This window comes from Idiotropiscis lumnitzeri, chromosome 2 (assembly GCF_059441095.1).
Source record: "Idiotropiscis lumnitzeri isolate Australia: NSW breed Sydney's pygmy pipehorse chromosome 2, RoL_Ilum_1.0, whole genome shotgun sequence".
Lineage (NCBI taxonomy): Eukaryota > Metazoa > Chordata > Actinopteri > Syngnathiformes > Syngnathidae > Idiotropiscis > Idiotropiscis lumnitzeri.
The window spans coordinates 60912-88848 of record NC_142392.1 but is presented as its reverse complement, the minus strand read 5'-3'; the positions used below and the strand labels follow the sequence as shown (position 1 = coordinate 88848).

The 27937-nt window shown below is 48.1% G+C and overlaps 4 protein-coding genes and 1 pseudogene across 6 annotated transcripts in view; 4 read left to right on the top strand and 1 right to left on the bottom strand.

Annotated features, from left to right (window-relative positions):
* Positions 1-1778: 1778 nt before the first annotated feature.
* On the top strand, positions 1779-3876 carry LOC148340989 (putative transporter SVOPL). The gene is made up of 7 exons (XM_088284858.1): positions 1779-1994; positions 2289-2438; positions 2510-2598; positions 2675-2773; positions 3380-3451; positions 3532-3656; positions 3780-3876. The coding sequence occupies exons 2-7, from the start codon at positions 2336-2338 to the stop codon at positions 3823-3825; spliced, it is 534 nt and encodes a 177-aa protein (XP_088140984.1). The 5' UTR covers positions 1779-1994; positions 2289-2335; the 3' UTR covers positions 3826-3876.
* On the top strand, positions 3868-6646 carry LOC148340988 (putative transporter SVOPL). Its single transcript, XM_088286420.1, has 10 exons — positions 3868-3878; positions 4461-4524; positions 4603-4728; positions 4798-4926; positions 5379-5452; positions 5519-5715; positions 5840-5951; positions 6015-6096; positions 6176-6265; positions 6638-6646. Exons 1-10 carry the CDS (start codon positions 3868-3870, stop codon positions 6644-6646), a joined length of 894 nt encoding a protein of 297 aa, XP_088142546.1.
* A 243-nt stretch (positions 6647-6889) lies between these two features.
* LOC148340987 (uncharacterized) lies at positions 6890-22200 on the top strand (annotated as a pseudogene). The gene is made up of 33 exons (XR_015840175.1): positions 6890-7231; positions 7469-7505; positions 7641-8024; positions 8163-8370; positions 8445-8561; positions 8633-8734; positions 8814-8969; positions 9256-9356; positions 9934-10397; positions 10462-10585; positions 10653-10737; positions 10811-10958; positions 11543-11739; positions 12021-12109; positions 12188-12235; positions 12301-12408; positions 12497-12623; positions 13692-13729; positions 13984-14118; positions 14646-14709; positions 14848-14977; positions 15068-15219; positions 15290-15637; positions 15780-15871; positions 15943-16026; positions 16106-16156; positions 16230-16484; positions 17077-17170; positions 17716-17815; positions 17882-17955; positions 18500-18720; positions 19631-21802; positions 22028-22200. The product of XR_015840175.1 is annotated as an uncharacterized LOC148340987 (transcript).
* lta4h (leukotriene A4 hydrolase) lies at positions 19592-25110 on the bottom strand. The gene is made up of 19 exons (XM_088284824.1): positions 24878-25110; positions 23996-24126; positions 23816-23936; positions 23613-23681; positions 23422-23526; positions 22235-22287; positions 22077-22149; positions 21864-22004; positions 21773-21796; positions 21625-21695; positions 21443-21554; positions 21222-21366; positions 21034-21137; positions 20899-20969; positions 20769-20823; positions 20594-20689; positions 20025-20107; positions 19853-19957; positions 19592-19779 (listed from the first exon to the last, which is right to left on the bottom strand). Exons 1-19 carry the CDS (start codon positions 25025-25027, stop codon positions 19653-19655), a joined length of 1836 nt encoding a protein of 611 aa, XP_088140950.1. The 5' UTR covers positions 25028-25110; the 3' UTR covers positions 19592-19652.
* dennd6b (DENN/MADD domain containing 6B) overlaps positions 24819-27937 on the top strand; it is an 8409-nt gene continuing 5290 nt past the window's right edge. The window contains exons 1-8 of one of the 2 annotated variants that reach the window (XM_088284836.1): positions 24819-25769; positions 25969-26007; positions 26519-26561; positions 26748-26857; positions 26954-27034; positions 27330-27435; positions 27515-27594; positions 27656-27715. In XM_088284836.1, the coding sequence (XP_088140962.1) occupies positions 25653-25769; positions 25969-26007; positions 26519-26561; positions 26748-26857; positions 26954-27034; positions 27330-27435; positions 27515-27594; positions 27656-27715 (636 nt within the window). In that variant the 5' untranslated portion in view covers positions 24819-25652. Of the gene's footprint in view, positions 25770-25968; positions 26008-26518; positions 26562-26747; positions 26858-26953; positions 27121-27329; positions 27436-27514; positions 27595-27655; positions 27716-27937 lie in introns of those variants that run through there. The other variant, XM_088284845.1, reaches the window with a different exon arrangement.

The following is a 27937-nucleotide window of genomic DNA, read 5'->3' as shown; positions in this document are numbered from 1 at the left end:
ACTTGTGCTGTAGAGTTTGGCTGTCGTATATTCGTTAGCTGCACGCTGCTGTATTGAAAATAACTTTGTGCTAATGGCTAGCTTTCATGTCATGCCGGCTTGGCTCAGTGGAGGAGACCAGTCCGGATCAGAAACCGTCTCCGAATCAAAATGAACGACACTATCCAAAAGAAAACACGTCGTCGTGCAGAAAGGATGCAAAGGTCGCGTGGCGGGAATCTTGTCGGGCGGGTTCACCTCTGCTGATTGGCTGATTGTCGCTTTGATGTTGTGATGACTCTCCTCGCCAATAGATGTCGGTCCCTGCGATGTTTCCGCATGTCCTCTTGTTTGAGGCGTTCAGTTTGTTAGCATGTTGCTAATGTTAGCATGTTGCTAAAAGCGCTCAATAGAAAATCATTTGAGATGTTGATTTGCTTCTAGGATGTATTTTTCAATGACAAAGAACACAACGTTACCATATATTTGATGTTGAAGACACACTAAATAGATGTAGATACAAAGTATTTAAGCCCCGCCCCCAAGACACTCTGATTGGACTGTTCATCGGTCGGTTAAGCTGTGGGGCGTGGCCACACCCAATCACATGGTGCTACTATTGATTAAACTGTTGAGGTTGTTTAATGAGCAAAAGAGGAGTGACTTTTCTTTTGTGCACACCTCATCAGGTATTTTCAGATTGGTCATACATCAAAAGCATTGACGAGATGTACTTCAAATGCTCTTTCTTTTGATAGAAATTAAGCAATTGAAATATTATTAATAATATAAATATAAATATATATATAAAAAACAATTGAAATGTGGTGCTTCACATTTCTTAGAATCGCTTTCTCCACTTCAGCTTTTGCTCCGAGTCTCTTTCCTGATGTACTTTACAGTTCACAAAAGATTTAATATCCCTCACGATGGCAAAAAAGGTCACGAAAAAAATCGGCCAAATTTCCCATTTTCAATAGTTCAGGTGTCAGACTCCTTTTTGACGCAGGCCACTTTGTACGTATGGCAAAAAAAAATAGTAGATATGAAAAAAAAACTTTGTCGATATGGTAAAAGAAAACATTGTAGATATGGCAAAGAAATATAGATTTGTCTTCTCTCAGTGTGCCTTTATGACCTTGAAAGCAAATACGTCTCATCGAATTATTACATAAATTAATGGATTACTAGTTCTGAAATTAGAAATCAAGGATTGTCTTTCAATTATTGTTCAAGTTGGTATAAAAATGGGAACAAGCAATCTCTAAACCATCTCTTACCGATGACAGTTTGAAAATTTTGAATATATTATTTGGCAAGTGCGCATTTCGGCGAAATCAATCGCTTACTATTGGGCTGCAAACCACACAGACGAATATGCAAAATCTTGAACCCAAAAGTCGTCTAAATGAAAACAAACGCAGTGACGTCGCGCCGCATTCACACAGCGGATACTTTTTTTTTGGGGGGGGGGGGTACATTGGCACGACTCCTGGTGGTGAAGTCGGGGTCTTCTTTTTCCTACTTCGCCACTCGAACCTCTCAGCTCAAAAGGGAGGTCCAGTGCCCTTTTGTCGTCCACGCTCATCAAAGTCCAAATTCCCACCTCCCATGAATGCAACGCCATACCTGGGAGAAAAAATACACAAATAAAAAATTGTAACCTCGGAGCTGTGCCTTGCGTTTTGACACCTGTGCAGTATTTGGGAACAATCTAAAACGTATATTTAGTAGTCAATGTTTTTCGAATCGGTTGCTACTTCAAAACAATTCGTTTGTTAAAGGTTTCTTTTGGGTATTTGCTCCTGCCTCGGCTTCCGTACGCTGTCCACCTGTACGAACAAGCTGCCCGGCTTTTTCCGTGTTCGTTGTTCACCTGCGCGACGAATCACCAACAAGAAGCTGAGACGCCTAGCCGAACCGAAACAACCAGCGAGGCCGCAAAGAGCTGCGAACTAGAATAACGCTCTCAAGTGTTTTCGTTTTGGACCCAGCAGGCAACGTCAAACTTGTGTGTGAGTTGATCCTGAAAGTGACACTTTTAGTTTGTCGAAAGTTTGTGTTGCAGAAAACATGTCGCTCTCAAATCACAGCTTTGAAAAATGAAAATACGTTTTCTCGCATCAATTGTTTACAAAGTCGCATAAAAACTAAGCTACGGGACACAGAGACACTTTGATAAATGCGGAGAAACACGTTGCTGTGAAGGGAAATGTCTCATATTTGATTTTCGCCCATTTGGCTTTAAGCAGTGTCGGCTGCTGGCTTTTTATGTGTTTATCTTTATCTTTTCATGTCTGCTTGGTGAGTGTTGGCACAGTACTCGAGCGCCATCTATTGGCTAGTCGCCAACAGAATGCCTGAAAATATTAAGACTGAGCTGGTCAGCGCCATCTACCTGCAGGAGGTGGAACTGTCGGAGGGGCAGGATGCTGCAAAGCACAACCACTGCAACACAGGTGACTTTAGTGTTTTTAATAATTGCGATTGAATATCATTGGAAACATCAAAGTGTGGTTTGTTATTTCAGAGCAAACGTTTACAGTGGAGGAAGCGGTGGAGAGCATCGGATTCGGAAGATTTCATGTCTTGCTCTTTGTCATAACGGGAAGCTCCAACGTAAGGCGACTTGATCACGTTCATCAAACGTCGCAAACATAACAAACACTCTGGATCGCGTGTGTGCGTGCGTTAGATTGTGGAGGCCATGGAGATAATGCTGTTGGCGGTGGCGTCTCCCGAGATTCGCTGCGAGTGGCGTCTGGATGACTGGCAGGTGGCGATGGTGTCCACTGTGAGTGTGTCAGTCAGGTAGCAAGAGAATAGTTATGCAAACTGCAGAGTATTAGGCGTTGCAGTAGCGATGGAAAATCAAAACAATTCAGCCTTGACGAATGCTTTTGCTGTCACAAAAGAAAAAATATTAATATTCAAGTCAAGCTTGAGCTTGAAATGTTTATTTTTACAAAACGCTCTTTTCTCCATTTTTATTTTTGTCAAGAATGGGAATTTTGACCAAATGTAGTTATTTTCCAATGCTGTCAGGTAAAAAATGGAAAAAGATGAAAGATTTTTCAGATGAAAGAAAAGTCTAAATTTTCTTTTGGTAGGCTTCGTGTTTTTTTTTTTCATTTGCATTAGAACACAATATTTTGCGGGCCTTGCAAAATTAGTCCAAACCAGAAAAATGCTGAGATTGAGCGCTTTGCTCTTGTGAAAATGGATATGGAATCAATACAGCATTTGCTTCCCCCTCTAAGTTACTGTACAATACTATTCTAAATATTGTGCTTGTTTATGTTTGATACGTGTACAAAATAATTGCGAAACTTTTGTTGGTAGTTCTTTGCTTGTTTTGGGAGATGTTTGCATTTGTGTTTTTGTGCATTTGTGTTTCCAGATGGTCTTTTTTGGCTTCATGGTGTGCGGTGTGCTCAGCGGATACGTGGCAGACAAATATGGCCGCTGGAAGGTTGCATCCTCTTTGTCGTTCTGGACGAGAACAAAGTTCTGCAAGTCCACGACTAGATGTGTCTTTGTGGATGTCATCAGGTGGTTTATTGCGGTTTTGCGTGGAGCGCCTATTTCTCGTTCCTCACCTCGTTGGCGCCGTCCTACTCGTGGTTCATCTTCCTGCGCAGCATGGTGGGATGCGGCGTGGCCGGAGTCTCGCAGGGGTCAGACTCACGCGCACCTTCACACTCGTTCTTCGTGACTCACTTTTTGGGCAAAATGCTTATTAACATACCTGCACTTTAATTTGCCTTCTGGTGGGAATTTGCATCGATCTGTTACTGCAGACTCGCGTGGCAAGAAGAACGAGCCGAGAGGGAAGGAGTGTCCTAACGTTGGGATCCTTTCATGCGCAATAAAAGAAGCTAAAGTGTGATGCGCCAATTGTAGCGTGCTTGTGTTTTATTTGAACCCATGATTAAGCAACACGGTGTTGAAAGTGGCTGAGTCTCTTTGACAATGATGCAATGTCAAAGACAATACCCACCCAAACTCCCACCTGTTCGACCTGATGCCCTCTGGCAGGCGCTTCAGGTGCATCAAATCAAGGACTAATAGACTGAGAAACAGTTTCTTCCCAAGACCCATCTCCATTCTAAACTCACACACACACACACACGACCACCCGTACCTTGCAGAACAGCAACGTGATGTGTTTTTATATACACTATTCGGTACTAAATTCCATTGCACTAACTATTCTGTTATTTATATATTTATCTGAATTATTGTTGTATTGCACTGGAGAGGGGAGCTCTCTAATCTCGTTGCACACTTGAGTGCAATGACAATAAAGGGATTTCTGATTCTGATTTCTGATGTTCATGGTCGTTTGGATTGGTCTGACGCGATGATTCCGCCCAACGACGGCGATAAATAACCAGATAAATCTTTGATCGCTCTGTGACTGAATTCAACCATTGCGCTGCTGCTTCTGAATGTAATCGAGGAATTATTGTACTGTGCAGGTTCGTGCTGAAGACGGAGTTCATCCCAGCCAAGTATCGGGCCGTCCTGCTGCCTCTGGCCGCCGTGAGTCCCCCGTCTTGGACAAGTTATTTTTTTGGGTGATGTCTCCCGATGGCCGATGCGCTCCCTTTGTGCGTTCAGATCTTCTGGATGTGCGGCTCCATGTTGATCATCACGCTGGGCATGTTGGTGGTTCCCACGCTGGGATGGCGGTGGATGATCCGCATCTCCGTGGCACCCAGCATCATCTTGCTCTACCTTTTCAAGGTCCACGCTCAACTTTCAAATGTTTCCAAATGAAAGAGACGCTTGACGTTTTTCTTTGTCCTCCTTCAGTTCATTCCGGAGTCGGCTCGCTACAACGTGTCAGCGGGGAACGTTGCGGCCGCGATGGACACACTCAAGTGGATCGCCAAGATGAACAAAGCGTCTCTGCCGCCCGGACGTCTACTGGACACGGTCGTGGTGCGTTCATTGGCCTTGGATAGGAACAAGTGAATTTCATTTCTTTCTTTTTTTGGAAACTAAAACTCTGCATCAAAGAAAAGCACCAAAGATGAGTTCAGCAGAGGCGAGCAACTGGAGAGGGCCAGTGGGGGGGGGGCGTATTGCTCGAGCCTGCCGGATGGAGTTGAGACAAAACCCGTCTCCTTATTTCAGTTGTTAGTTTTATTCCTTCTTGCACGATATTGTTGTTCACGCCTCGATGATCTCAACGAGGATCTTCCCGCTTTGAATCTTCCCTTGACTTTGATTTATTGAACAGTTCCTTTTCGGGCGATTTGGTTTGCAAGAGGCCCCAGTGACAGGCATGCCACAACAATCGCATCTCGCCAGAAATACATTCCTAGAAATACGCCGGTTCATAATAAGCTATGAGCAGAACGTTGCACCAAATGCGTCCTGGGCTCTTTCAGAAGGAGAGAGGCAGCTGGCGGGTTCTGTTCAATTCCACCTTCAGGAGGACGTCCCTGCTTCTGTGGTACACATGGTGAGGTCATGCTGAGCTCGTGCGGAGAATGCGAAAAAAGCCTCCTCTCATTTGCACCCCTTTCAGGTTTGTGGCGTCCTTTGCTTACTACGGCTCGGTTCTGAGCAGCTCCGAGCTCCTGGAGAAGAACTTGCTGTGCGTGACGGACGGTGACCATGGGCATCAGGTCAAACACCACCTTGAGGGCAGCCGCTGTTACTGCGTGCCCTTCGCAGCCGGCGACTACCAGACTCTCCTCATCAGCTGCCTGGGAGAGGTTTCACGTGAGTCCCTCGCTGGAGACAGATGAGATGAATCGCGGCGTTCAATCGTTCCCACCAGTTGACGTGACTCAGCCTTTTGACCGCACGACTCAAACAACAAGTGCACGTCCATTTGTCTTCCCAGTCATTCCAGTCAACATCTTGCTACTGAACATATTTGGTCGGCGCAAGAGTTTGTTGCTCTTGCAGTTGGTGGCGGCCATCTTCTTTCTGTTGCTGAGCATCTGCACAAGCATGTAAGAACCGTCGTGCCAAAGTCGTCTCGTTCGAACCTCGTCAACGCTTCTCTGCACCTTCAGGCTGGGCTTCACCTTCCTTTTGTTCCTGCTGCGCTCGGTGGTCTCCATGAACTTCACCGCGGTGTATATCTACACCGCCGAGGTACGTATGCAAGAGGTTTGTTGGTAAGTTCTGATTGGTCAGGCGGTGTTCATCTGCCTTCTGTGTCCTCGTCTTTCAGGTGTACCCGACCGTATCGCGTTCACTCGGGATGGGCGTTTGTACGTCTGTCAGTCGCATTGGAGGAATGATTGCTCCCTTCATCGCGCAGGTGTGCTCCCGTGTGTGTGTCTGTGGGGGTGTGTAGGTATGTGTGTGCAAATTGTGCTTGTTGCCACGAGATGGCAGCAAAGTCCTAATTAAGAAAATAGTCATTTTGAAGCGATACGTCTCTTAAAGATCTTATATTTGGGAGGAGATCATTTTAGTCTGGGTCATTAGCTGAAAAAGTTATGACAGGGGTCTGATATGTAAATTTCTCCTCTGCAAGATGACTTTGAATTGATATACTCGTGCTTTGGCACACATTTCTGGTTCAAACATTAATATAGTAGTCATGAAAATGTTTTTCATTATTGGCTGCAAGGCTCAGGTCCTGCCCCCCCATGGCGAGTTTCTCTGTGCGTGCGTGTTTTCTCTCTAGTTGTGTTGATGCTACTTGTGTGACTCTGGTCTGCATGTACTTCAGGTACTCATGTCCCAGTCAGTAATTCTGGCGCTGAGTCCATTTAGCATCGCGTGTGCACTCTGCGCTGCGGGAAGCTTCCTGTTGCCCATTGAAACAAAAGGTCGAGCTCTCCTGGTAAGTGTGACCTTTGCACCACATTTCCTTTGGCACAATTGGAACAAACTCCCAAGCTTGTCTTTTTTTTTTCCATTTTCCAGCAAATGTCTCGATGATTCCCTCTGGAAAAAGTTTGAAAATGATTGGCCTGCATGTCTGCCTCACACTCAAATTCATGGGTTGGAATTTCAGCTCAAATCTTGCAAATCCAGTGGGGTGAATTGTTTGCAACTGTTAGTGTCAACCCTAAGACTGTGTCTTAAATGTGGGTGATTGCAAAGCATTAACTTTGCACACTTTTTCAGTTCTATATGTGAAGTTCAATCCATGGACTTGCGTTCATTCATGAGGCTGATCTGCCACATCCAATATGGCAGACGCACAGTTGTATGCCAGCAACGGGCATCATGTGCTTAGACTTGATATCTTACTTGGTTGCAACCCTCAGCGCAGGTGAGAATGATTCTGCCTTTGAAATAAACTGGACATGATTTCAAATACAGCCTGTTTTTTTTTTGTTTTTTTTTATGAACACAAGGTGTAAGAAAATTAGCCATGCAGGTAGCAGTTGGCCAGGAAGACAGCCTGCAGCTCATCTTAAGCTCGTTTACGCCTGCAGATTACTGCAGTCTGTACACTGACTTTAGCGTGTGTGTGTGTGTGTGTGTGTGTGTGTGTGTGGGTGATTAGAGTGGATTTCTCAAAGTTCACAAGCAGCCGCAGTGATGTGAGTATACTTCTATCTTGACATTTGTTGCATTTGTGCTTGTTTTCCTTCTTGAAAGTCTTTTTCTTTTTTTTTTAATCAAGAGTTCATGTTGATTCAAAAAGGACAAATGTTTGTGTGGAAATGATTTTAAAGGTTGGAATCCATGCATGTGGCTGTCATCCAGCACACCGCCGGTGTGTCTTCACGCAACGGAAAGGAGTCGTCACTTCCTGTCATGTTTTGATGTCAAGCCATCACGTTGCCATGGGAAACGAGTCCCGCATGGAAAAAGCTCAGGAGTTGTTTGACGTGTTTGTTTCAGCATCTACCTGCAGGGCGGCGCTGCATTCGTTTCGCCAACTGTGTGAGCACCTGGACCTGGACCTGGACGCAGATCGCCGCAGCACCGAGCATCCACTTTACCGGACCATCAAACGGCGCCTCAGTTACTGGAAGGCCAACGCGTTGTGGACCAAATTGGACCGCCGGGCTTCCCAGCAAGAATACTTGCAGAACCGAGCCTGCCACAACACCACGGTAGGCCCGACCCGTTCAACAACCCGTCACAGACACCAGCGCTCTAGTTGCAGTCGCGCGACTCAAGTACCACCAAAGTGGCCCTATTGGTCCCAAGTAGTTGTGATGTCATGGCTCTGCTGTCCTACAATTGGTCAGTGCGTCGTGATCGGGGCGGGGCCCTGCGGCCTGCGCGCAGCGGTGGAGTTGAGCTTCCTGGGCGCTCGCGTGGTGGTTCTGGAAAAGAGGGACACCTTCTCCAGGAACAACGTGCTCCACCTCTGGCCCTTCACCATCCATGACCTCCGCGGACTCGGCGCCAAGAAATTCTACGGAAAGTTCTGCGCCGGCTCCATAGACCACATCAGTGAGTGTGCCGCCTTTGCGTCGACCCGACCTCCCGAGAGCTGCGCTTCGCCGTCAGCTGTGTGCCGTCCGCAGGTATTCGTCAACTTCAGCTGGTTCTGCTCAAGGTGGCGCTGTTGCTCGGGGTTGAAGTTCACGTCAACGTGGAGTTCAAGCGTGTGGTGGAGCCGCCTCATGACCAACGACGACAAAGTGAGACGAACGCGCATCTCAGTGTCTCTCAGTCTGTCCCCACCCGTCTTCTTGTCTGTATGTCTGTCCAGAGGTGGGCTGGACATTGGAGGCGTGGCCAAAGTCTCACGCTGTCAATCAGCTGCAGTTTGATGTCATCGTGGGAGCAGATGGTCACAGGAACACTTTGCCCGGTGCGACGATGATGATAATTGGAAAGCGGTGATGTCCAAGCATGAGAATTCTCCCGGAAGTGACGGCGTATCCTCGCAGGTTTCCGCCGTAAAGAGTTTCGCGGCAAATTGGCCATCGCCATAACGGCCAATTTCAAAAACCGAAACACTCGCGCAGAGGCCAAAGTGGAGGAGATCAGCGGCGTGGCGTCCATCTTCAACCAGCAGTTCTTCCAGAACCTCCGACAGGAAACCGGTAATTAAACTTTGAGCAGCGGAAAGTTTGCCAAGCGGCTGTTTGACTCGCATTTTGGAAGAATGGCGACATGTTTTGGCGTGTGGTTGCCATGCACTGCCGTCCAAATTGGACCATTTCTCAAGTTGAGGCAAACTTTGAGTGTCTTGACTGATGGCCTTGAAAATAAAGTCGTATTGTATTCAAATCCATCCCAACGGCGCCAATAGCTTGTTTGAATTCAGCCGCCGGGTGGCCGGCGCCGTCTCATCATCAACATCGTTGTCCCCCTCAATGAATGTTTCAGGCATCGACTTGGAGAATCTGGTGTACTACAAAGACGACACGCACTACTTTGTCATGACGGCCAAGAAGCATTGCCTGCTCAACAAACGGGTCATTTTGCAAGTAAGCATGTTTCTCGTCTTCCTCATCCGAGGCTCGCGCACACATCTGAGTTGAGCGGTTTACAGACACGCACGCTTGTTCCTTGTGAGCTCGTTAAGTAAACTTGCAAACCAGAGTTGCCCGACATTGCCCAACATATCTGAGTGAGCACAAAAAAACCATTGCGCCATGCTACATAGAAGAAAAGAAAACAAAACTCAGTTTGTTGGCACGCTCTTAAAAAAAAGTCGAGGCACATGAAGACGACGACGGCAAAGAAGGTTCATCTTTTCCTTCTTGAGATCCTTTCTGCTGAAATTTTCAACACCTTGACAGACTAAAAGTGCTCTTGTGCTGAGGAGTTGCACCCTCAAGAGTATCTGCGGCTTTTAAATGAGCCTCAAGTCTTTAAAATTATGAAAAGTGGCCCAGTTGAAAAGATTTCACTTTGGAAATATTGCGCCACGGTGATGGTGCCGCCGTTTCTTGTCCATGATTTGAATATCTTGTCTTATCTTTGTGTAGCTAGGACGCAACAACTTGCGTTTTAAACCTGCGAAATGTTTGACCGAGGTGTTCGCGCCTTTTTTTTTTTCAGGACTTTGCAGACACAGAGCTGCTTCTCTCTCGGGCTAATGTGGACCAGAAGGCTTTGCAAGCCTTGGCCCGCACGGCCGCAGACTTTTCCACCAACGGGCAGCTTCCGTCTCTGGACTTTGCCATCAACCACTACGGCCGCCCGGACGTGGCCGTGTTCGACTTCACCTCCATGTACGCGTCGGAGAACGCCGCCATGATCCGGAGGCGCCGAGGACACCGGCTGCTCGTCACGCTGGTGGGAGACAGCTTGCTGGAGGTCGGCGATGATGCAGACGCAGCGTGTGCGCCTCACCAGCGCCGCTCTGACGGCTGACCCGTGTCTGTCTGGCTGCGTGTGTGCTCGCAGCCCTTCTGGCCAATGGGAACAGGCGTCGCTCGTGGCTTCCTGGCCGCCCTCGACGCGTCTTGGATGATTCGTCGATGGTGCCAAGGAGATTTTCCGCTTGACCTCCTCGCAGAGAGGTATCGTCCTGTCTGTCTGTCCGTCTTCGTGTGACCACCTGTCTGTCCGTTCATCTGTTCCCAGAGAGAGCGTGTACCGTTTGTTGGCTCAGACCACCCCAGAAAACATGCAGAAGAACTTTTCTTTGTACTCTTTGGACCCGTCCAGTCGCTACGTCAGCATCTGTCTGAGCGTCACACCTGATCAAGTACTTCAATAAATAAGCCAATGCAGAAATAAAGAAAGCGGATTGACGTCTTCTGCCTCCTGTCCAGGTGAGACATTTGTTTGATACGGGAGAGAAGGCAGGACAAGAGCCAGAAATAATTGAAATCGTTGAAGGCTCGCCCTGGAGATCAGGTGAGCTTGATTTGCGTTGCGTTTGTCGCCTTGAAGCGGTTTGGCGTCACTGTTGCGTTGTCGCCCCAATCAGAGTCGTTTTCCGAGTCCAATCAGCTTCTGGCGTGGTGTCGGGAGCAGACGGAAGGTTACCCCGGCGTCGCCGTCGTTGACCTGACGACGTCCTGGAAGAGCGGCGTGGCTCTGTGTGCGCTGGTTCACCGCTACAGACCGCACCTCATGTACGCAAACAAACAAAACACTTCATGTCCTTCGCAAGCATTTGCCCACAGTCGGGTCACGGCAAGCTGCAGTTGTTTTTGCAACGTGAAGCCATTCACTGTGGGAGATGCCTTCCGTTCCCAACAGGAAGCCAAAGAAACATCTTTGGAACTCATTAAAACACATCAAGATAAGAAGTCCGTTTCCCTTTTAGAGGCGGGGCTTGCCTGCTTCAAGCCGTTTACAACTCGCAGTCAAGCGGACACTTTTAAACAAAAGCCAATTAACACTGCATTGCATTTAAACTGCAAATTGTTCTCGTGAAAGGCCACTCGCTAACTTCATGTGAAAACAAAAATTAGCCGAGATCAATTCAAGCTCGAACACGAAGCAGCCACACATACAAACGTTTTCTCTTTGTGATGTGGAAACAACAACGATTTTTTTTTTGAGTTTTTGCTGTTTTTTTCTACAGCTTGGTGTTGCCTGGTGTGTTGTGGCAAAATGTGGTGGCCACTCCAAATTTCCTGTCTTCCCAAAATCAATGACTTCAAAAGCGATGGCCTTGCAGTATCACAAGACGGCTGCCGTTGTGTGTCGACAGAGACTTTGACTCGCTGAACCCGGTGGCGGAGGAAGAAAATGTCCGCTTGGCATTTGATGTGTGCGAGAGAGAATTGGGAATTTCGCCCTTGATGACGGCGGAAGAGATGACGTCGGCGGGAGAACCGGACGCGCTGTCCATGGTCATGTACCTCAGCCAGCTCTATCAGCTGCTCCGAGATGCGCCGCACTCGTCGGGTGAGAGCAAAAAAGCAAAATGTGGCAAAAGTGCTTGTAGAAGTCAAATATTTGCAAAAGAGCCTTTCCCCGAAAAAAAAAGTGCAGACTGTGAAATGGACAGGAAGATGTCAATGAATCAAGATCACAAGCCCGGTTGCGCTTCCTGCACTCGGCTAACGTCTTTTCCGTGTCACGTCGTCATCTGCAGAGGTTGAAAAAAAGAAAATGAGCGGTAGAAAGTTGTCGATGGGCGTCTTCAACTTGAATGTTTGCAAAATGTGCCTGCGTGTCGCCTTCAGGCTCGCTGTCCCAGAGTTCAGAGGTCAGAGCGGCCCTACTGACGCCGGCCTCCCTCCTCAGCAGGCTCGGACTCAACCTGTCATGTCAGGTATCCCGACGCCGTCTTGAAGCTTTTCGCTGCGTCTCTTCTTGATGCGCTTCACGCGTTGGCGCGTTTGCTCCGCAGGAGGAAAAGACGAGGCCGAGTGGGCAGCGGCGCCAAGACGAGCAGCGGGTGACTTGCTCATATCAAAAGACGTCACATGAGGCAAACACATGACTTTTGGTTTTCTTGTTAAGTCGCGGGACCCGGCAGGCGATGATGTCATCGCTGAGGCTCCCGGCTCGCGAGTGCAGTTGATGGCCCACCTGCTGCAGGACAAACTCGGCCACAACTCTTCTTCTCTGGTGTGTTAGCGTTTGTGGACATGACGTTGTGTATCTTTGCATGATTGTTTATGTCCGCGTTTGTATTTGTCCCGCTTGCTGACGGCAGAACACGAAGCAGCCAAACATTCGCTTCAACCAGGAAATCGATGGTCAGCTCGTCACCGAGCGCACCGATCCGGTAGGAATACGCCCATCTCCTCGCGGCAACACGGAAAAGAAGGACGCTTCCACAGGTGCTTAATGAGAGCTGCGTGTGTGCCTCCACACATTTTGTGGCTCATCATTCACACATCTGCGATAAACTCATTGTGTTGTTTACGTGTTCCACTTGTGAGCCTGACATTTTCGTCAACACTCCAAAAGATCAATCTGAAAATCATACAAGAAACAAAATACGCTTGTGTGCATTTACTGTTGAATTCGCATCTGGTTTATTAATTTTGCTTTCAAAAAGTGCAACAGTAAAATATTTGTAATGCAAGAATATCACAACCACAGTACAAAATGTAGATTTTAAAAAAAAGGCTTAAATGTAAGCGTATGGACGAACCTGAGACACGGTGAGAAAAAGCGATTTTCAAAGTTTCTGTTTCTGTTTGAATTACTCTGTGCCTTGTGATTGGCTGGTGACAATCCGGGGGGGGTATGCCACGCCTCTTCCGTCAACCGGGATTGGCTCCAGAACACCCGAAGGCAACCTGATAAAGACAAGTGCTTAGAAAATTGATGATAAGATCTGATCAACTTTGTGTCCACGGTGGGGACATTTGCAATTAATTGTTGTAATGTAACTTTTGTGAAAGCGCTCAAGAATAATCAAGATGAGATGAGTTGAATTGAAATTTTGGATGGACGATAGTCTGTTGTCGACTCTTGAGCGCCTCCTGGTGGTCGCGGGGCCGTAAACGTGCTGAGTTGATTTCTGCCTTGCTACTTCGTAGTTGGTTTATTGCGGATTTTCATTCGTGATCATAAGTGTATGTGTATGAATTCCCATTTGACTATTTTGGCAAATAAATGTTGAAGTTTGTCTTAAAATAGCTTACCTCAACTAGAAATGCTGCGGTGCATTTCATCCAAAGGTACAATCCTTTTTTAAAAAGTCCTTGCTGATGTAACTGTGCAAAGCGAAAAGCTTTTTCTTTGTGAGCTTAAAAGAAGGAAATGAAGAAGCAACAGCAGCCGCAATCATGCACTAACTTTTGCTTTGAGGGTTTGAAAGTGCATTCAAACATGACGATTGTGTAAAATGCGCGGTCAGGTATGACAATTTTGCGATCAAAATAAAAACTTGATTGTAGTTACTAAGCAACGTTCCTCCGTCATCATCCATTTCCGAGTTTGTTGATCACCTTCCTCTCTTTATTCTTCATTTTGCCTTTTAAAAGTTCCATTTTTAGTTGTGTGACAACTTGCATTTCGACGCTTGGGAACCATGTCGGAGGGCTCGCAACGGCGCAGGAGAGCCGTAAATCTCTCCCAGATAAAAATCAAAATTAAAAATCAAAAGGCAACCTCTACTTCGCAGTTTTTCAATTTTTGTGGCGAGTTTCGCTCGCAATTAACCGTGAAAAATGAGGGGTGTGTGTTTAGATATATGGATGGATGGAAAGTAAAATGATATTTCCTTTTCCAGGCAAGTTTTCATGTCGGCACTGCGAGTCGTCCGCTTGTGCCAGTCCGGCTTCCGAGCAGCAATTGATGTCATGTGATCATCGGACATCTTGTGTAAGTGGACATGTGGTGTATGAGTGTGTTGGGTGTTAAACAAGAAATGTCCTCAACAGCAACGCTTACCAGAAATTGTCGCCCAAATGGGGAAGGAGGTAAATGAGGCCATTCAACGACTCCGATCGTGTTGCAAAAGTTTTCACAGTGCAAGTCCCACCACAGCCTGTGATGGTTGTGCAGCAGGATTTTAAAAGGGGAAGTCGACCCTGAATGATTTTTTTTCAACAAATACACAATGTGTACGCTACAGTAAAAACCTGGTATTCTTATTAACATTTAATTTCTGGAAAGACTTAAAGGCTTCAGGTTAAAACACACTGTTAAGTAAATACGTATGCCAATTTGAAATGAAACAGGAAGTTGACTTCCCCTTAAACTGGATGGTTACCAAGAGAAAAAAAAAACAGATTGACAACAAGTTTGTATTGTGTGGTTTCCGTGGCGACAGTTGTGTGCCATCCCAGCAGCATGGGCTGTCTTGGTGATGATTATGATACGGTGATGTTTTGTTGTGGTTCCTGCAGACGTCGCTGCTGTCATCTGCAAATTCTCAGGTCTCCATGGCAACAGAGCGTCGGCGTTTGTCAGGTGAGCCGGCATCGTTTTCTGTTTGGCTTTTGACGAAGAGAAACATTTGCCCTTCTGCTCCTCTTTCTGAGACTTGGTTGTCATCCTCCATTTGTACGCTTTGCAAAACCTCTTGTGAGGCTGCATGTGCATGCGCAGTTTTTTCAGTGACGCGGGAGCGAATCGAGTTGGAGAACGACAAAGCCGACCAAACGGATGCAAAGGAGATCTCTGAGGAGTTTTTGACATGTTTCAACCTGAGCACAGACAAAGATAACCAGACTTCCAGGTGACCAATCTTTTCCACTCTTTGTTTTTTTTTTTTTGTTTTTTTTTAATATGCCTGGAATGAGCAAAGAATCCCACACGCTATGTTCAGTTCCGAGTCTGAGACGGAGACTTTGGCCTTGCAAATGTCCAAAGTGGCATGGAAGGAGGAGCTACAGAGCCACCTACGGCTGATGTGCTGTGAGGAGGAAGACGAGGAATACGAGGCAGACCAGGCAGTGAGTGAGGAAGAATCCAGCGACGGTCAGTGTGCAAGTCCGCCATGAGCTTGTCATCAACGAGAATTCTTCAAGCTATCGACCGGTCTCGACAGATACGGGTGAAATCGCGGCATATGAGACTCCGCTCCACTTCGAAACAGCCTCCACCGCCTCTTTTTTCACCAAGGTCGACTCCGCCTCCTCTGTCTGTTCCCCCTCTCACTTTGAGAAAGAAGCTCCACCCACTGGGCCGCTTCTCGGCAAGGTAACAGACCTCTCGGTAAAGAAGCTACTCCCACTGCGAGATGAACATGTTGAGTGGGCGGGGCCAGAAGTCATGGAGGGTCGCCAACATGTCAAAGCTCCGCCCTTCTGCCAAGCGGAAGGCGGCGGTGCCAGGGCTCTGTGGAAGGCCGTGTTTTCCAGGAACGGGGACAAGAGGAAAGATGCTGGCCAACAAGGTATGATGTCATCACTCACTTCTTCAGTGATGACTTCCGATGATGTCATCGCGGTTGTAGTTGACTATCAGCCCAATGACGTTATGGGTGTAGTTGACGGTGACGATGTCAACGTTATGTTGGCATTTTTTTTTTTTCCCAGCAGAGCCACCTGTGGCGGCCCGCGTGACGGACGAACGTGATGCGAGCTGGTCCACGGCACAGCACAGATGCTCAGCGCAGCCCAGGAACAACGTGAGAGATGTCAAAAGGAGGAAAGAAAGTTTGGATGTTGAATGAGGAAACGTGTGCGTTGGTGTTTGCAGCTGCGTTTGGAGACCATCGACATCGCGACTCAGTTACAGAATCTTTCCGTCAACGAGCGGGACGCGGCGGCGGCGGCGGCGCAGGTACGCTTCACTTGTGTTTCCGATGAGATGACTTGGAAGCGAACACATCTCGGATGTTGCCGTCTTTCGTTTTTCTCAGCCGGCGTACGTTCCTCACGCGCTGGCCTTTAAGCGAGCATTTCCCATCAAGGTAGAAACATGCCTGCACCCTCACCAGCGTCACCGTAGTCACCACCAAGGCTCACAAAATGTTCTTCACTCAGTTTTGGCGGGAACGTTTCCCACGGCGAGGTCCTCTCGCCGATTGCAATAGACGCTCGTCCTGTGCCACCGAGGTGGTGGGCGTCCTGGTCCAGCCCAAGGAGCCGTCCAGCCTCAGCGTGCCCGAGAGCCTGTTCTGCACGGACGAGACGTCTTGGCGCGGCGAGCGTGCGCACCTCACGAAGCGCCGTCAGCTTTGCGAGAGCAGACGCAGACGTGGCAAGCGGCGGGAGCTCAAGAGGCTGCACCAAGCTCAGGTGACGACTACGTAACGAGTCGCCATGTTGCCGTGCTGTCGGAATGTGCGGAGGTGGCCTCGGTGCAGCCCGCAATGCTCGCTGAAGACGAGAGAATCTATATATTCCATGATGCATTGCACGTAATGGAAAAAGGAGTTTCCATTCTGCGCCTTTTTTATGTTGGGAAGGAGACAAATTCATGACCTGCAGTATGAAAATATCTTTGAGCAACAGACCACCGCATGGCTGAACACAAACACTGCCCCTATTCATTTAGAAAAAATGTCAGCTTTAAACAAACATGAGAGAGAGAACATGCTTGCAAACGCGGTCGCTGCGCCGTCACTCATTCGTGACCGCTCACAACTCCCAAATTGCTGCAAAAGCGATGTTTTGGAGGTTTGATGGTCTTTTGGTTTTTTTTTTTCAATCTTGCACACAAGTAAAAAAAAAAAAAAATAACAAAGACGCCCAGATTGCCATTCAAAACGAGCGAAATTAAAACCAAATAAGTAAATAGAATTAAAAAGCCAAAACTCTAATACGTAGTGATGAACGATTCCCTGCTCTCGATATGTCACGCAAAGTCAAGTTTTTTGTTGCGTGTCAGCTGATCCAGAGACAGCTGCAGCTGGTGGAGGAGGAGCAGCGGCGTCTGGAGTGCAGAGGAGTCGCCCTGGAAAGAAGTCTCAGAGGAGAACAAGGTAACGATTCGGGCCCAAGCTGAGAGTTTTTTTGGGCTGTTGTTTTTTTTCTCCTCCAAAATGAATCGCGTTTTTGAGCACCTAAGCATACGCCAAACTTTGCACACTCTCATCAGGTCCTGGCGGGAAACTGGACATTTGCAAAATGTCATCAACTCTAACAAAAGAATTTCTCCATTGTAACTGCTGCAGAGGTTTCTCAAAGCCTTATCCCAGTACATTTGACCTAGCGCCAAGAAAATTGTAAGGGGCAGGGCGCGGTGGTTGCACGTTTAGCACCTTCAGATGAAGAAAAAAAAAGTCAGTGGAAGCGAGATCCAAAAACGCACCGGAAGTGATCCCCGATTTTCTCACCTTTACAGGAGGTCAAACGTTTGGACCATTGTCTTCCACTTTAATTTAGGCACGTGCGCAGCTGCAGCTGCTGCGCGTGAGCAATTTTTGTCCGTAGCAACCAAAGCTAATTAGGAGATACAATGGTAGCTCCGCCTGTGTCCAGAGTCCAAAGTGAAACAAGTATGTGATGACGCCAAAATGTCGCGCAGGACCATCTGGTGACGAGAAAACAAGCCTCATGCAGCTTTGGTTCCAGTTGGTCCAGCAGAAGAACGTCTTGATCCGATACGAGTCGGAACTCACCATATTGTAGGTGACCCTTGACACGCGTGGCGGATCGGCGGGTGTCTGACCTGTGACCTTTTGCGGCTTCAGTGCCCGAGAACTGCAGTTGGAAGACCGACAGAGCGGACTACAGCAGGAGCTTCGAGAGAGGATGACGCTGGACGGTGAGTCGGCACGCGCTTCTTCAATTCTTTGTCGGCTCCGATTATCCAATGACAGATTGTCGTTTGCAACGTCGACCGAATGTGACTGTGATTTTTCGAGATCTTGTCTTTCTACTCCTTCTTCACTTGATCCGGATCGGCCCGTTACTTTTTTTGACCTCAGGTGCTGACGGCACGTTAAATAGAAACGAGAATGAGATATTGTTGTATTTTGGGTCTTTAAAAAAAAAAAAAAACTGAGAGCAGTGACTGTTCACAACTGATTCGGGGACGCTAGATATTTAACCTGCTACCCTTTCAGAGAATTGTTTGATGATTAAAACAACAAAAACAAAACACTTCTTAGCAGGAAGTGAAAAGAAATCGATTGAAATACACGCAAGGTTAGCGCATTTGTCAAAGTATTTAAACACACCTTCGAAACAATTCAAACACGTAATTTACTGCGAGAGGGGGGGCGAATTTGTACAGATGACGGTTGTGTGCGTCTGAGTTGTGCGGCTCACCAAGTTTGTTGAAGTGTGCCGTGACTTCTTTGCGGCAGACCGCCTGAAGGGTGAGGAGGAGCTGGCGAAGGAGCGAGGAATCCTGGAGGAGATGCTGGAGGTGGTCGAGCACAGAAAAGCGTTGGTGCCTCTGCTGGAAGAGCTGCGACGGCAAGGCTGCCAGCAAGACCAAAAGCTCAAGGCCGCCATGTTTGGACCGGACCGGACCTGAGCCGGGCGGACGGTAACCCGCTCTCAAATCAATGTCAGGATGTGCCAGGTGATCGCAAGTGTTCGCCCTTCTCAAACACCGTCCGTCCGTTTTCTGTAGTGCCCATCCTCTCGAGACACCTGGGACTGGTCGCCAGCCAATCGCAAGTGACAAACGAGCATTCATGGACAATTTAGGGCACGGGTCTCGAAACGACAGACCGCAGCCCTCGGAATCTGCTTAAAATAACAATTGACGGGGCCGGCGCTAAAATCGATTATTAAAGCACAAAGATATCCGCAAATGGATGCCAAGTTGGAAGTGCCGATCCGTTTTTGTGGGTCGACCCAAAACTGTCGATAACGCGATATCGCCGCTTTTGGCATGTTTCGTAAATGCAAACAGTTGTCCTGATGCAGCCCTCGAAAGAAAGAGTTTGGACAATGTACGCAACCCAGTCGGGAGCCCTGATTTCGAACCCAGAACCACTCTCGGGTGTGTCGCCTTCTCCCGAAAGTCCTGTCGGCCGTTGAGCTGAAGCCAAATTTAATAATAATAATAATAATATTCCCTTTATTAGTCCCACAATGGGGAAATTTGAGATTCGAACCCAGGCCTCCTGGAGAGACTGGGTCCTGAACGCGGCGCCTTAGACCACTCGGCCATCCTTGATCGGTCATTGGCTGGCGACCCGTCTGGCTTGACCCCGCCTCTCGCCCGAAAGTCAGCTGTGCCGTCCGAAGCGAATAAACGGCTATTGTGAACGTGCCAACTTGAGCTGCTCAAACACAAGCCATTAAAAAAGTCTGCCTCTTTTGTTGCTTGGCTGTCCAAATAAATGTTTGCGAAATGTGTTGCAAGTTGCGCATCAAAAAAAAAACAAAACTGCCTGACTTCCGGTTAAAATGGGAACGTGCTCACATAAATGAAGAAAGCGGCGTTTTTCACGTGAAAACCTTTTTATTTGCCCTTCTGTTAGCGACAGGCGTCCGGTCCGCATCCTACTGTTCCACGGACACCTTCAGGTCTTTGGCGACCAATCCGGAGGTCACCGGGTGCATGGAGGCACGATGAACCAGGAACATTCGCACGGCTTCCTCACGGTACTTTTCAAAGCCAAAGACCTCCCTGCAGGAGCAAAGCGGGACGTGGCGAGAACGTCGGACTGACGCGTCAAACGCCGAAGCGAGTGCTCCGATACCTGAAAAGCGGACGTGTGAATTTCATCCTGCCCTGCTCGGTCGCCATCTGGAGCGCCGCGGGGACCGCCTCCTCCCAGCGGGACCGTACGCACAGTCGCAGCCACCTGCACACAGAGCGGCCAATCACAGCGAGCCGGCTCAGACGCGGGCGGGCGGCAGACGTCAACCTACCTGAAGCGGACCTCCGAGTTCATGCAGGCGTTGAGATCGTACACCTCCTGCATCTTCTTCACGTGGCTCAAAGGAAGCGCCTCCTGAAAAGAACAAGACGGTAGCAGAGCCCGACGGCGCCACTTGCCCCAAAAACGTCACCTAAACAGCGCAACGGAACAGGTTGCGCACTTGGGTCACCGATTGGGAATCGATTTTGTTCTGCAGGATTTTCGAGGCCTATGAAGTGCTCGAGAAAATTCCACAAAATGGGGGCCACATTGCTAACACAAGCGTCGACTTGGACTGTGACGCTGTGGTGGGAGGGGGCCCAATTCAAATTCCTTTCGGGGCCCCAGCGAGGTTTGGGCCAGCAACAGCTCGAGTTGGCTTGCCCTCAGCCTTACTTTGCCCTTCGACCCCCTGTTGGCGAACCTTTCATGAGCTCTGAAGCGCCTGGCCTGGTCAGCACTCGCAGCGAGAAGCAAGCACCGAACGCTAACTCGTGCACATACGGACGATGGATCGGGATGGGGACTCGTCTTCCTACGGCGACCTCGGATTGAGGAAAACAATGGATTGAGTTTTACCTCCTGAAGAAGAAGAGACAAGAACTCGGTGAGCTGGTGGGACGACAACTCAGCCACATCCGACCCGCTGAAGCCGCTCAAGTCACAGTCTTTGGCCTGGAAAGGGAACCGGGACAGTCTTGTGACTCGCACATAAAAACCAAAGGAAAAGAGCTGCGTGCCAGTTGAGTCTGACCTGGAGCCATCGGCGACAAAGCGCGATGCAGGCGTCGGCGAGGGTCGTGTCGTAGCTGAAAGGAGAAGCGACAACACGTCGGTCAGACGGTTGCAAGTTGCCTAAAAAAAAAAAAAAAGTCGATCCTCACTTCGGTTTGACGGGCGGCATCCCGGGTGTAAACATCCATGCGTTCCAGTCCACCGTGTTCAGGACATCCACCTGAGAGACAAACGATAGCGGTTCAGGGGATCTCGGACTCTCGTGGTCTCTTGGCGCGCCTCACCTTGTCTTTGAAGTACGTGAACAGAAAGTCCTTCCACTGATCTGTGGTGACACTCCTGTAGGCAAACATCTGGATGTAGGACTTGACGAAGCCCATAAAGACTTCTGAACAAGACAAACGGGAGAACTGAGAAGAGGTCCGCAAGGACCGCGGGGGGGGGACACGTGCACGGGTGGGCCGTGAGTTACCGGGACCCCCCAGGAGTTCCTCCAGGTGGTACAGAAGAGCGAAGCCTTTCTCGTACGGGACAGAGGAAAAGGCGTCGTCCGGGTCCACGTCCTGCAGATTCGGGACCAGGTTGGTCAGAGGGTTTTGGTCTCCAAAGGTGCTGACCTGCGCCACAACGCAAACATCAGAAGGAGGCGCCGGCGTCGAGACCGCCCAAGTGAGAAGTGTGAAGAGTTCTCACAGAGTCCTGCAGGTCCTTCCAGCCGCCCGAGGCCTTGAACTGACGGAAGGCTTCCCCCTTCAGCCGCCTGCTGATCATCCTCTCCAGGTAGACCGTGTGACCCTCGTTGAGCCTGCGCACGCACAAACACAAAACGGAAACCTGTGACATGGCCAAGTCCAATTGAGCACGACAGCATTTACCAGAAATGTTCCCAGGTCTTGTTGGTCACCAGGTTCCCCGTCCAGCTGTGTGAGATCTCGTGAGCGATCACCTAGGAGGAAGAGGATGACGTCAACATGTTTCCACGCTAACGATGACTTGGTGAGACGTGGAACGACGTGGACTTACGTTGGAGAGAGACTTGTCTCCAGCCTGCAGGTGAAACGCAGAACATCAACGCACAAAAACTTCCATTACATGTGTGTGCGCACGTGCTCACCAGCAGCGTGGGCGTGGCAAATGTCAGGCAAGGATTTTCCATGCCGCCGTAGGGAAAAGATGGCGGCAGGACCAAAATGTCGTAGTGCCCCCAAACGTACGGTCCAACCAGGTCCTCGGCAGTCTTCAACATGGCTTCCGTCTGACGAGCACAATGACACTTAGGGCTGCCGTGACGTGAGAGTTGCGTGTGGGCGGCGTGTGGCTAACGCACCTCGGAGAACTCCAAGGCTGCTCGGTCCACGTACTCCACCTCGGACCAGACTCTGGACCGGGGCCCGATCTGCCTGAAAGAAGCGTATGATACAAGTGGCTCGCAGGTGAGCCCGGACCGGGACCGGGACCGGGACCCGTACCTGGACTACATCATACCTGCTCTCCAGCGCGCCCACCACCAAGGCAATCAGGTAGGACGGCATGGCCACCTGACAATCAAAAAGAGTCGTATGGTAGCGCCGACACGTGGGACTTTTTGGAGATTTTTTTTTTTTTTAATGCAAGCAAGTGGAGGCATTGGAGAATCAAAGTCCATCATGTGCCTCAAGTAGAGGCTCGGAAATGGTCATTTTGTCCCGCAGCCGTATTTGGTGCCCCGCTGAGGTCCGAGTTTCTCAAAACTCCCCAAATGCCAAATATAAGAAATCATTTGAAAGCCAACACAACACAAACGGACGCCCAAAAACTGTAGTGCGTATGAAATATAGCTGTAAAAAGGTTTATATCTGGAAATAGGAGTACACCTGTGCGATTTTAAAGTTCAGGATCCGAATATATCATATACAGATATGATAATTTCCTTAAAACAAAAGATGAGGGCCTCCAAAATTTGCTGTCAAATTCCTGGATCATGGACGGGCCATAACGAGAAAAGCGTTTGAGACTCAAATGTGAGATTCTTTCATTTGACGTCATAAGATAAATATTAATTCATAAATAAAGTGAACAATTGTCACTTGGGAGGTTCCAATGATGACTTCCTATTTTCCATCTTTATACTGTATTAATTAAGCCTTGAAGAAAATATTGCTTCTGTGCAGTTATTTTTTTTTTGTGCATGTTTTCCTTTTTTTTTCTAGATAAAATCTGACTGAATATTTAACATATCTGTTGATTTAACTGATCATGTTAAAAAAAAAGTGTGTAGTACAACGGTTAATAATAATAATAGTCGTGGGCGGCACGGTGGCCGACTGGTTAGCACGATGGCCTCACAGTGAGAGACAGCATCGGGCGTGGGTTCGATCCCGGCTCCGGCCTTCCTGTGTGGAGTTTGCATGTTCTCCCCGTGCCCGCGAGAATTTCCTCCGGGTACTCCGGTTTCCTCCCACATTCCAAAAACATACATGGCAGGCCGATTGAACACTCTAAATTGCCCCGAGGTATGAGTGTGAGCGCGGATGGTTGTTCGTCTCTGTGTGCCCTGCGATTGGCTGGCAACCAGTTCAGGGTGGCCCCCGCGTACTGCCCGAAAATAGCTGGGATAGGCTCCAGCACCCCCCGTGACCCTAGTGAGGAGAAGCGGTACAGATAATGGTCGTAGTAGGGACTTGTTAGCATACGTTCTGTCTGAAGCGGAAGATGATGCGATTGGCGTCCTCAGGGTCGACGTCCTGACCGTCTCGCAGGGCGCTCATGGCTGCCACCAAATCTTTGGGGACCGACACCTGCCGGGGACACACACAGTCACCGCCGCATATCTGTCTGTCTCTGTCAGCTTTTCCTTCTGTCTCTCACTGTTTCTTGTGCTGACCTGAGCGTAGTACGTGTGTTTGATGGCCGGAGTGTCCTGACATGGCAACATACTCCTGCAGTGATGAGCCTGGAAAACGACAGCAAAAAAAAAAAAAAAGTTTCTACAAACAAGGGGAAGCAAGGCTGCGGTTGAAGTGGCAAGAGGGAAGTGAAGCAAGCAAGATGGACCAACATTTAACGGCCGGCCAGCGGATGAGTCACCTGGCACTGACTGAAGAGGTACGGATGTTTCTTTCCCGCCGTCTGTTGCGGTGAGAGCCATTGTAGCGCAGGCGCAGAAGGCGACGTCTGGTAAGTCACCTCCACAATAACATGCTGCCCCCTGAACAGCGGTCAATCGTCAACACGCGACCGATTCATTCGCCCGAGGGGATGGCTCACCTGGAAAGGTCAAAGGGCAGCGTGATCTCCACCGGTGTCCCCTTAAAGGTGTGTTTTTGGCCCATCGTAAAGCGGGCCGCCTGACCGTTGGCACTGACAGAGATGATCTTGAGGTCTCGGGTGTCCAAAGTCTGCAGCAGATGAAATAGACAAAACCAAGCACCTGTTGGCCTCTTATCTCACTTTAATGACTCCTTGTGGTCAAATAAATCAATAAATCATTCAATCGCAGTTTCAAATGGGGGCAAAGGATAGGAACCTGTCATCTTAAATCAGGCGCGTGATGAAGAATTGTCATATTTGGGGTATTCTTCAGAATGCCCTTTAATGTCATTGTACTCGGTACTGTAAATAAAGGGCACATTAAAATACCAAATCGACACATTTCAAAAATAGTTCTACTAAATTCTCAGTCGAGTGAAAAATATTTTCAAACGATATAAAGTATATACATTATATTTAAAACATTATTTACATTTTACTTTATTACACACAACAAACTAGTAGTGTATAAAATCGCACAAATATAATACTACAGAATAAAAGAATATAATATTTATGTAATACTACTTGGAGAACTAATTATATTATAAAGAATACAATTATTTAAAAAAACGGTTTCACTTATTCAAAATATTCTACACATTCCGGCTGCTACGTTTGAAATTTTTGAGCTGAATTTTTTTTTCCACCACGCGTCTGTTTGAAAATGCCATTTTGTCAGCACTAAAGTTTCTCCCAAATGATTTTCCGTTAAAAGCCAAGTCAGCCTGCCAGTCAAAGTTCAGGATCATAAATTGTATTCGCGCTTTGCGAACAACAAGCGTCGTCCACCCATAGCTTGGCTAGCATGCAGCCAGGCTTGACATGCCGTGACGTTACCAGCGAGGAGAAGCGCTCCTCCAGGACCTCCACCGTAAGGGCCACCTTCCCTCGGATCACGCCACTCTCGAAATCGACGTGCAGGCTCAAGTTGAGGTGGCGGGTCTCGCACTTGGCGGCGGAAGCGAACGAGGACGGATCTGCGGACATGCTTGATGCTGATTTGTCCGCCTTCTCGGTGGAAAGTGAACGCACCGCATGCGAGCTCGCTTTTTTTATAGGGCCGGAAACGCGGCGCGTACATCCGCCGGTCGGCTTTTCGAAGTAAAACATTGCTGTCTCGTTTCAAATTATATTCAAAAGTGCCAAAATTGAATAACAACAAACACAGCTGCCCCCACCCTCAAGTTTGTGCTCGAGGGCAAGCAACGTTTCATTTTTTTTTCAAATGTTTTATTATTTTTTTAAGCGAACACATGGGCCAACAGAGGATTTTTCAACAATACATTGTACTTGTTCATTTATATTTATGATTAAGTGACCATTTATTCCCTAAAACATGAACGGTGTTTCACATGGTCGATTTTAGCCATGTATGACGAATTCTCATTTATAATTTTGATTTCTAATTTAGCTTCAATTATATCTCACAACGTTGTTGAACGTATACAGAATAGCGCTTCCGGTTCTTGTTACTGAGGTCACCGCGCGTATCAAATCAAAATCGAAAGCGCGTCGGCGCTGTTTTTGTACTTGCGCTTCGTCTCCACCTGGTGACACCCTGTCAGTCTTTGATTGCGAGTTGGGACTCGTTCGGTTCGGATTTGCGGTCGACATGAACCCGCTGGACGGCGAAGACGCGGTGGAGCGATGTCCGTGGGCCCGCTTCTCGTCCTGGCTCGAGTGCGCGTGTGTCGTCACCTTTGACTTGGAGCTCGGACAAGCCATCGAGGTTCGGGCTGTTAGCTTAGTTCAGCATCAATGAGGCGTTTGTGTTTCCTAACATTTCTTGAGCCAAAGAGGCAACGTTTTGTTTTGCAAAAAGCAAAAAAAACTCAATGTGGACGCTATGCTTTTGCAACCCTCAAACGGTGAATGTAATCGTTGTTGTTTGCTGCTAAAGGTGATAAATAAAATGATTTGTTTTGCAGCTGGTTTACCCTCCTGACGTGAAGTTGACCGAGAAGGAGGTGAGTCAATGGCAGTCAAGGACCCAATCCCAACACTACACTCTCCGTTTGTCATTGAAGTATACACGTGGAAGTTTCTCGGTCTCCATCCCAAAAATGGACGTCCATTTGTGGCTCCTGCGCAATCTGCGGCAAGTTGGCAAATGCAATAAAACACAAATACGTTGGTGAATTGAAAGCATCGAAAGAAATTCACAAATTCAATGTATAAAGTATGTAATAATTGGATATTCACTCTTGGAAAAAATGTTCAACACGGGCAAAGGTAGTCCTCCGAACGTCGGCACTATTTGGGTCAAATTGGTAATGAAATGTGCTTTGGCTGAGGGGTCGTGGAAGTTGGCGCAGCGGAAGTGTGGGACAAGGGCGCAAAAGGGGCGGTCACAGCTCATTTGAGAATTGGGACACCCTGCAAACTCGCTGCCACTGCGGGGCAAGTGTGCGTATTGGGATTGGGCCGAATTGTGCTTGAACGACTTCTTACTCACCAACTGAACGTTTCGGCCTTCAGAAAAGCAGCCTGTGCTACCTTTCCTTCCCGGACTCGTATTCAGGTAAATTTCTCCGTTCTTCATCGCATCCCGGACAGCACGCCCCCAAATCATCATTGTCTTGCAACACTTTCTCGACGTTCGTCGTTAAAGCCAAACTCAAAATTCTCAATTTCCATCTCACGCTCGTCTCATCTTGATCTGTTTTTTCCTTTCGAGATGATGATGGGGCTCTTGTTTGTTCCCCAGGATGCATCGGGGACACTCAGTTCAGCTTCAGGATGCGTCAGTCTGTCGGCCGCAGACATGCCCGACTGCGCAGCGACCTTTACAACAGGGATGCCCCAGCCCCCCTTCAGGTGAGCCAACAAAGTGACACACAAAATATGGGAAATAAAAAAAAATACAACAAATAAAGACGCGGCAATCAGAAAGTCTGCTTTGTCTTTGCTTAGAGTGAAACGTCACACTTCTACGGTTACGTTTACTTCCGACAAGTCAAGGACGCGTCAGTCAAGCGAGGATACTTTCAGAAGGTGACGAAAAGCTGCATACCAACTTGTCGTTCAAAAGATGATGGACAATTCATTGGATTGGTGAAATGTACAACGTGAGATTTGAGGTTGGAAAAACAAAAGTTGAAAATGTCAAATGTCTGCTTTTATTGTGTTCATTTTTTATGTGCCAGAGAAAACTTCAAAATGTGGTCGATAGATCCACTTATTGAAGTTCGAAGCAATATAAGAGGTCACTGTGGAATTTGGCAAATTGGTGTAGTGAAATTTGCCACAAGAGGGCGATGTGACTCGATGATGTGGACGTGCGTTTCAGTCTTTAGTTCTGGTGTCACGGCTGCCGTTCGTTCACTTCTTCCACCACGTGCTGCACATCATCGCACCCGACTTCTTCCACAAGTCGCAGCCCTGCTTGGAAACAGGTGATGTCACCGCGCACACAGTTGATGGTCATGACGATGATGATCATCATCATCATCTGACATTTTCTCGGATGCGCAGTGTGCAAGCAGATGGATCAGTGGCCTTTCCTGGCGGCTGGACAGACCTTTGACCTCCCGCTGTTAGGTGTGGTCTTACAGGTGAGGCCAGCGCACACGCTTTTATTTTCCAGTCCCTGGCTGACACTATTTTTGTCCTCAGGTCCGAATTCCGAGCCAGAAAGAGAAAGCGGGAAGTCCAGTGGGAGTCTTGACCAAGGAGGTCAGACATTTTTTTTTGTTTTTTTTCCACGCACTCAAGTGCATTTATAAAAGACTTTAAAGCTACACTTGGACGAGCTTACCATTGGCACTTCTGTCATAGGTTTGCATGTCAAAATGACATCAGTACTAAAATGCCCCCCAAAAGAGATTTACGTTTTTTTTGTTTTTTTTTGTGAGAATATTTTTAACAAATTGGCACGCCCCCTTTTGGAGCTCAGCT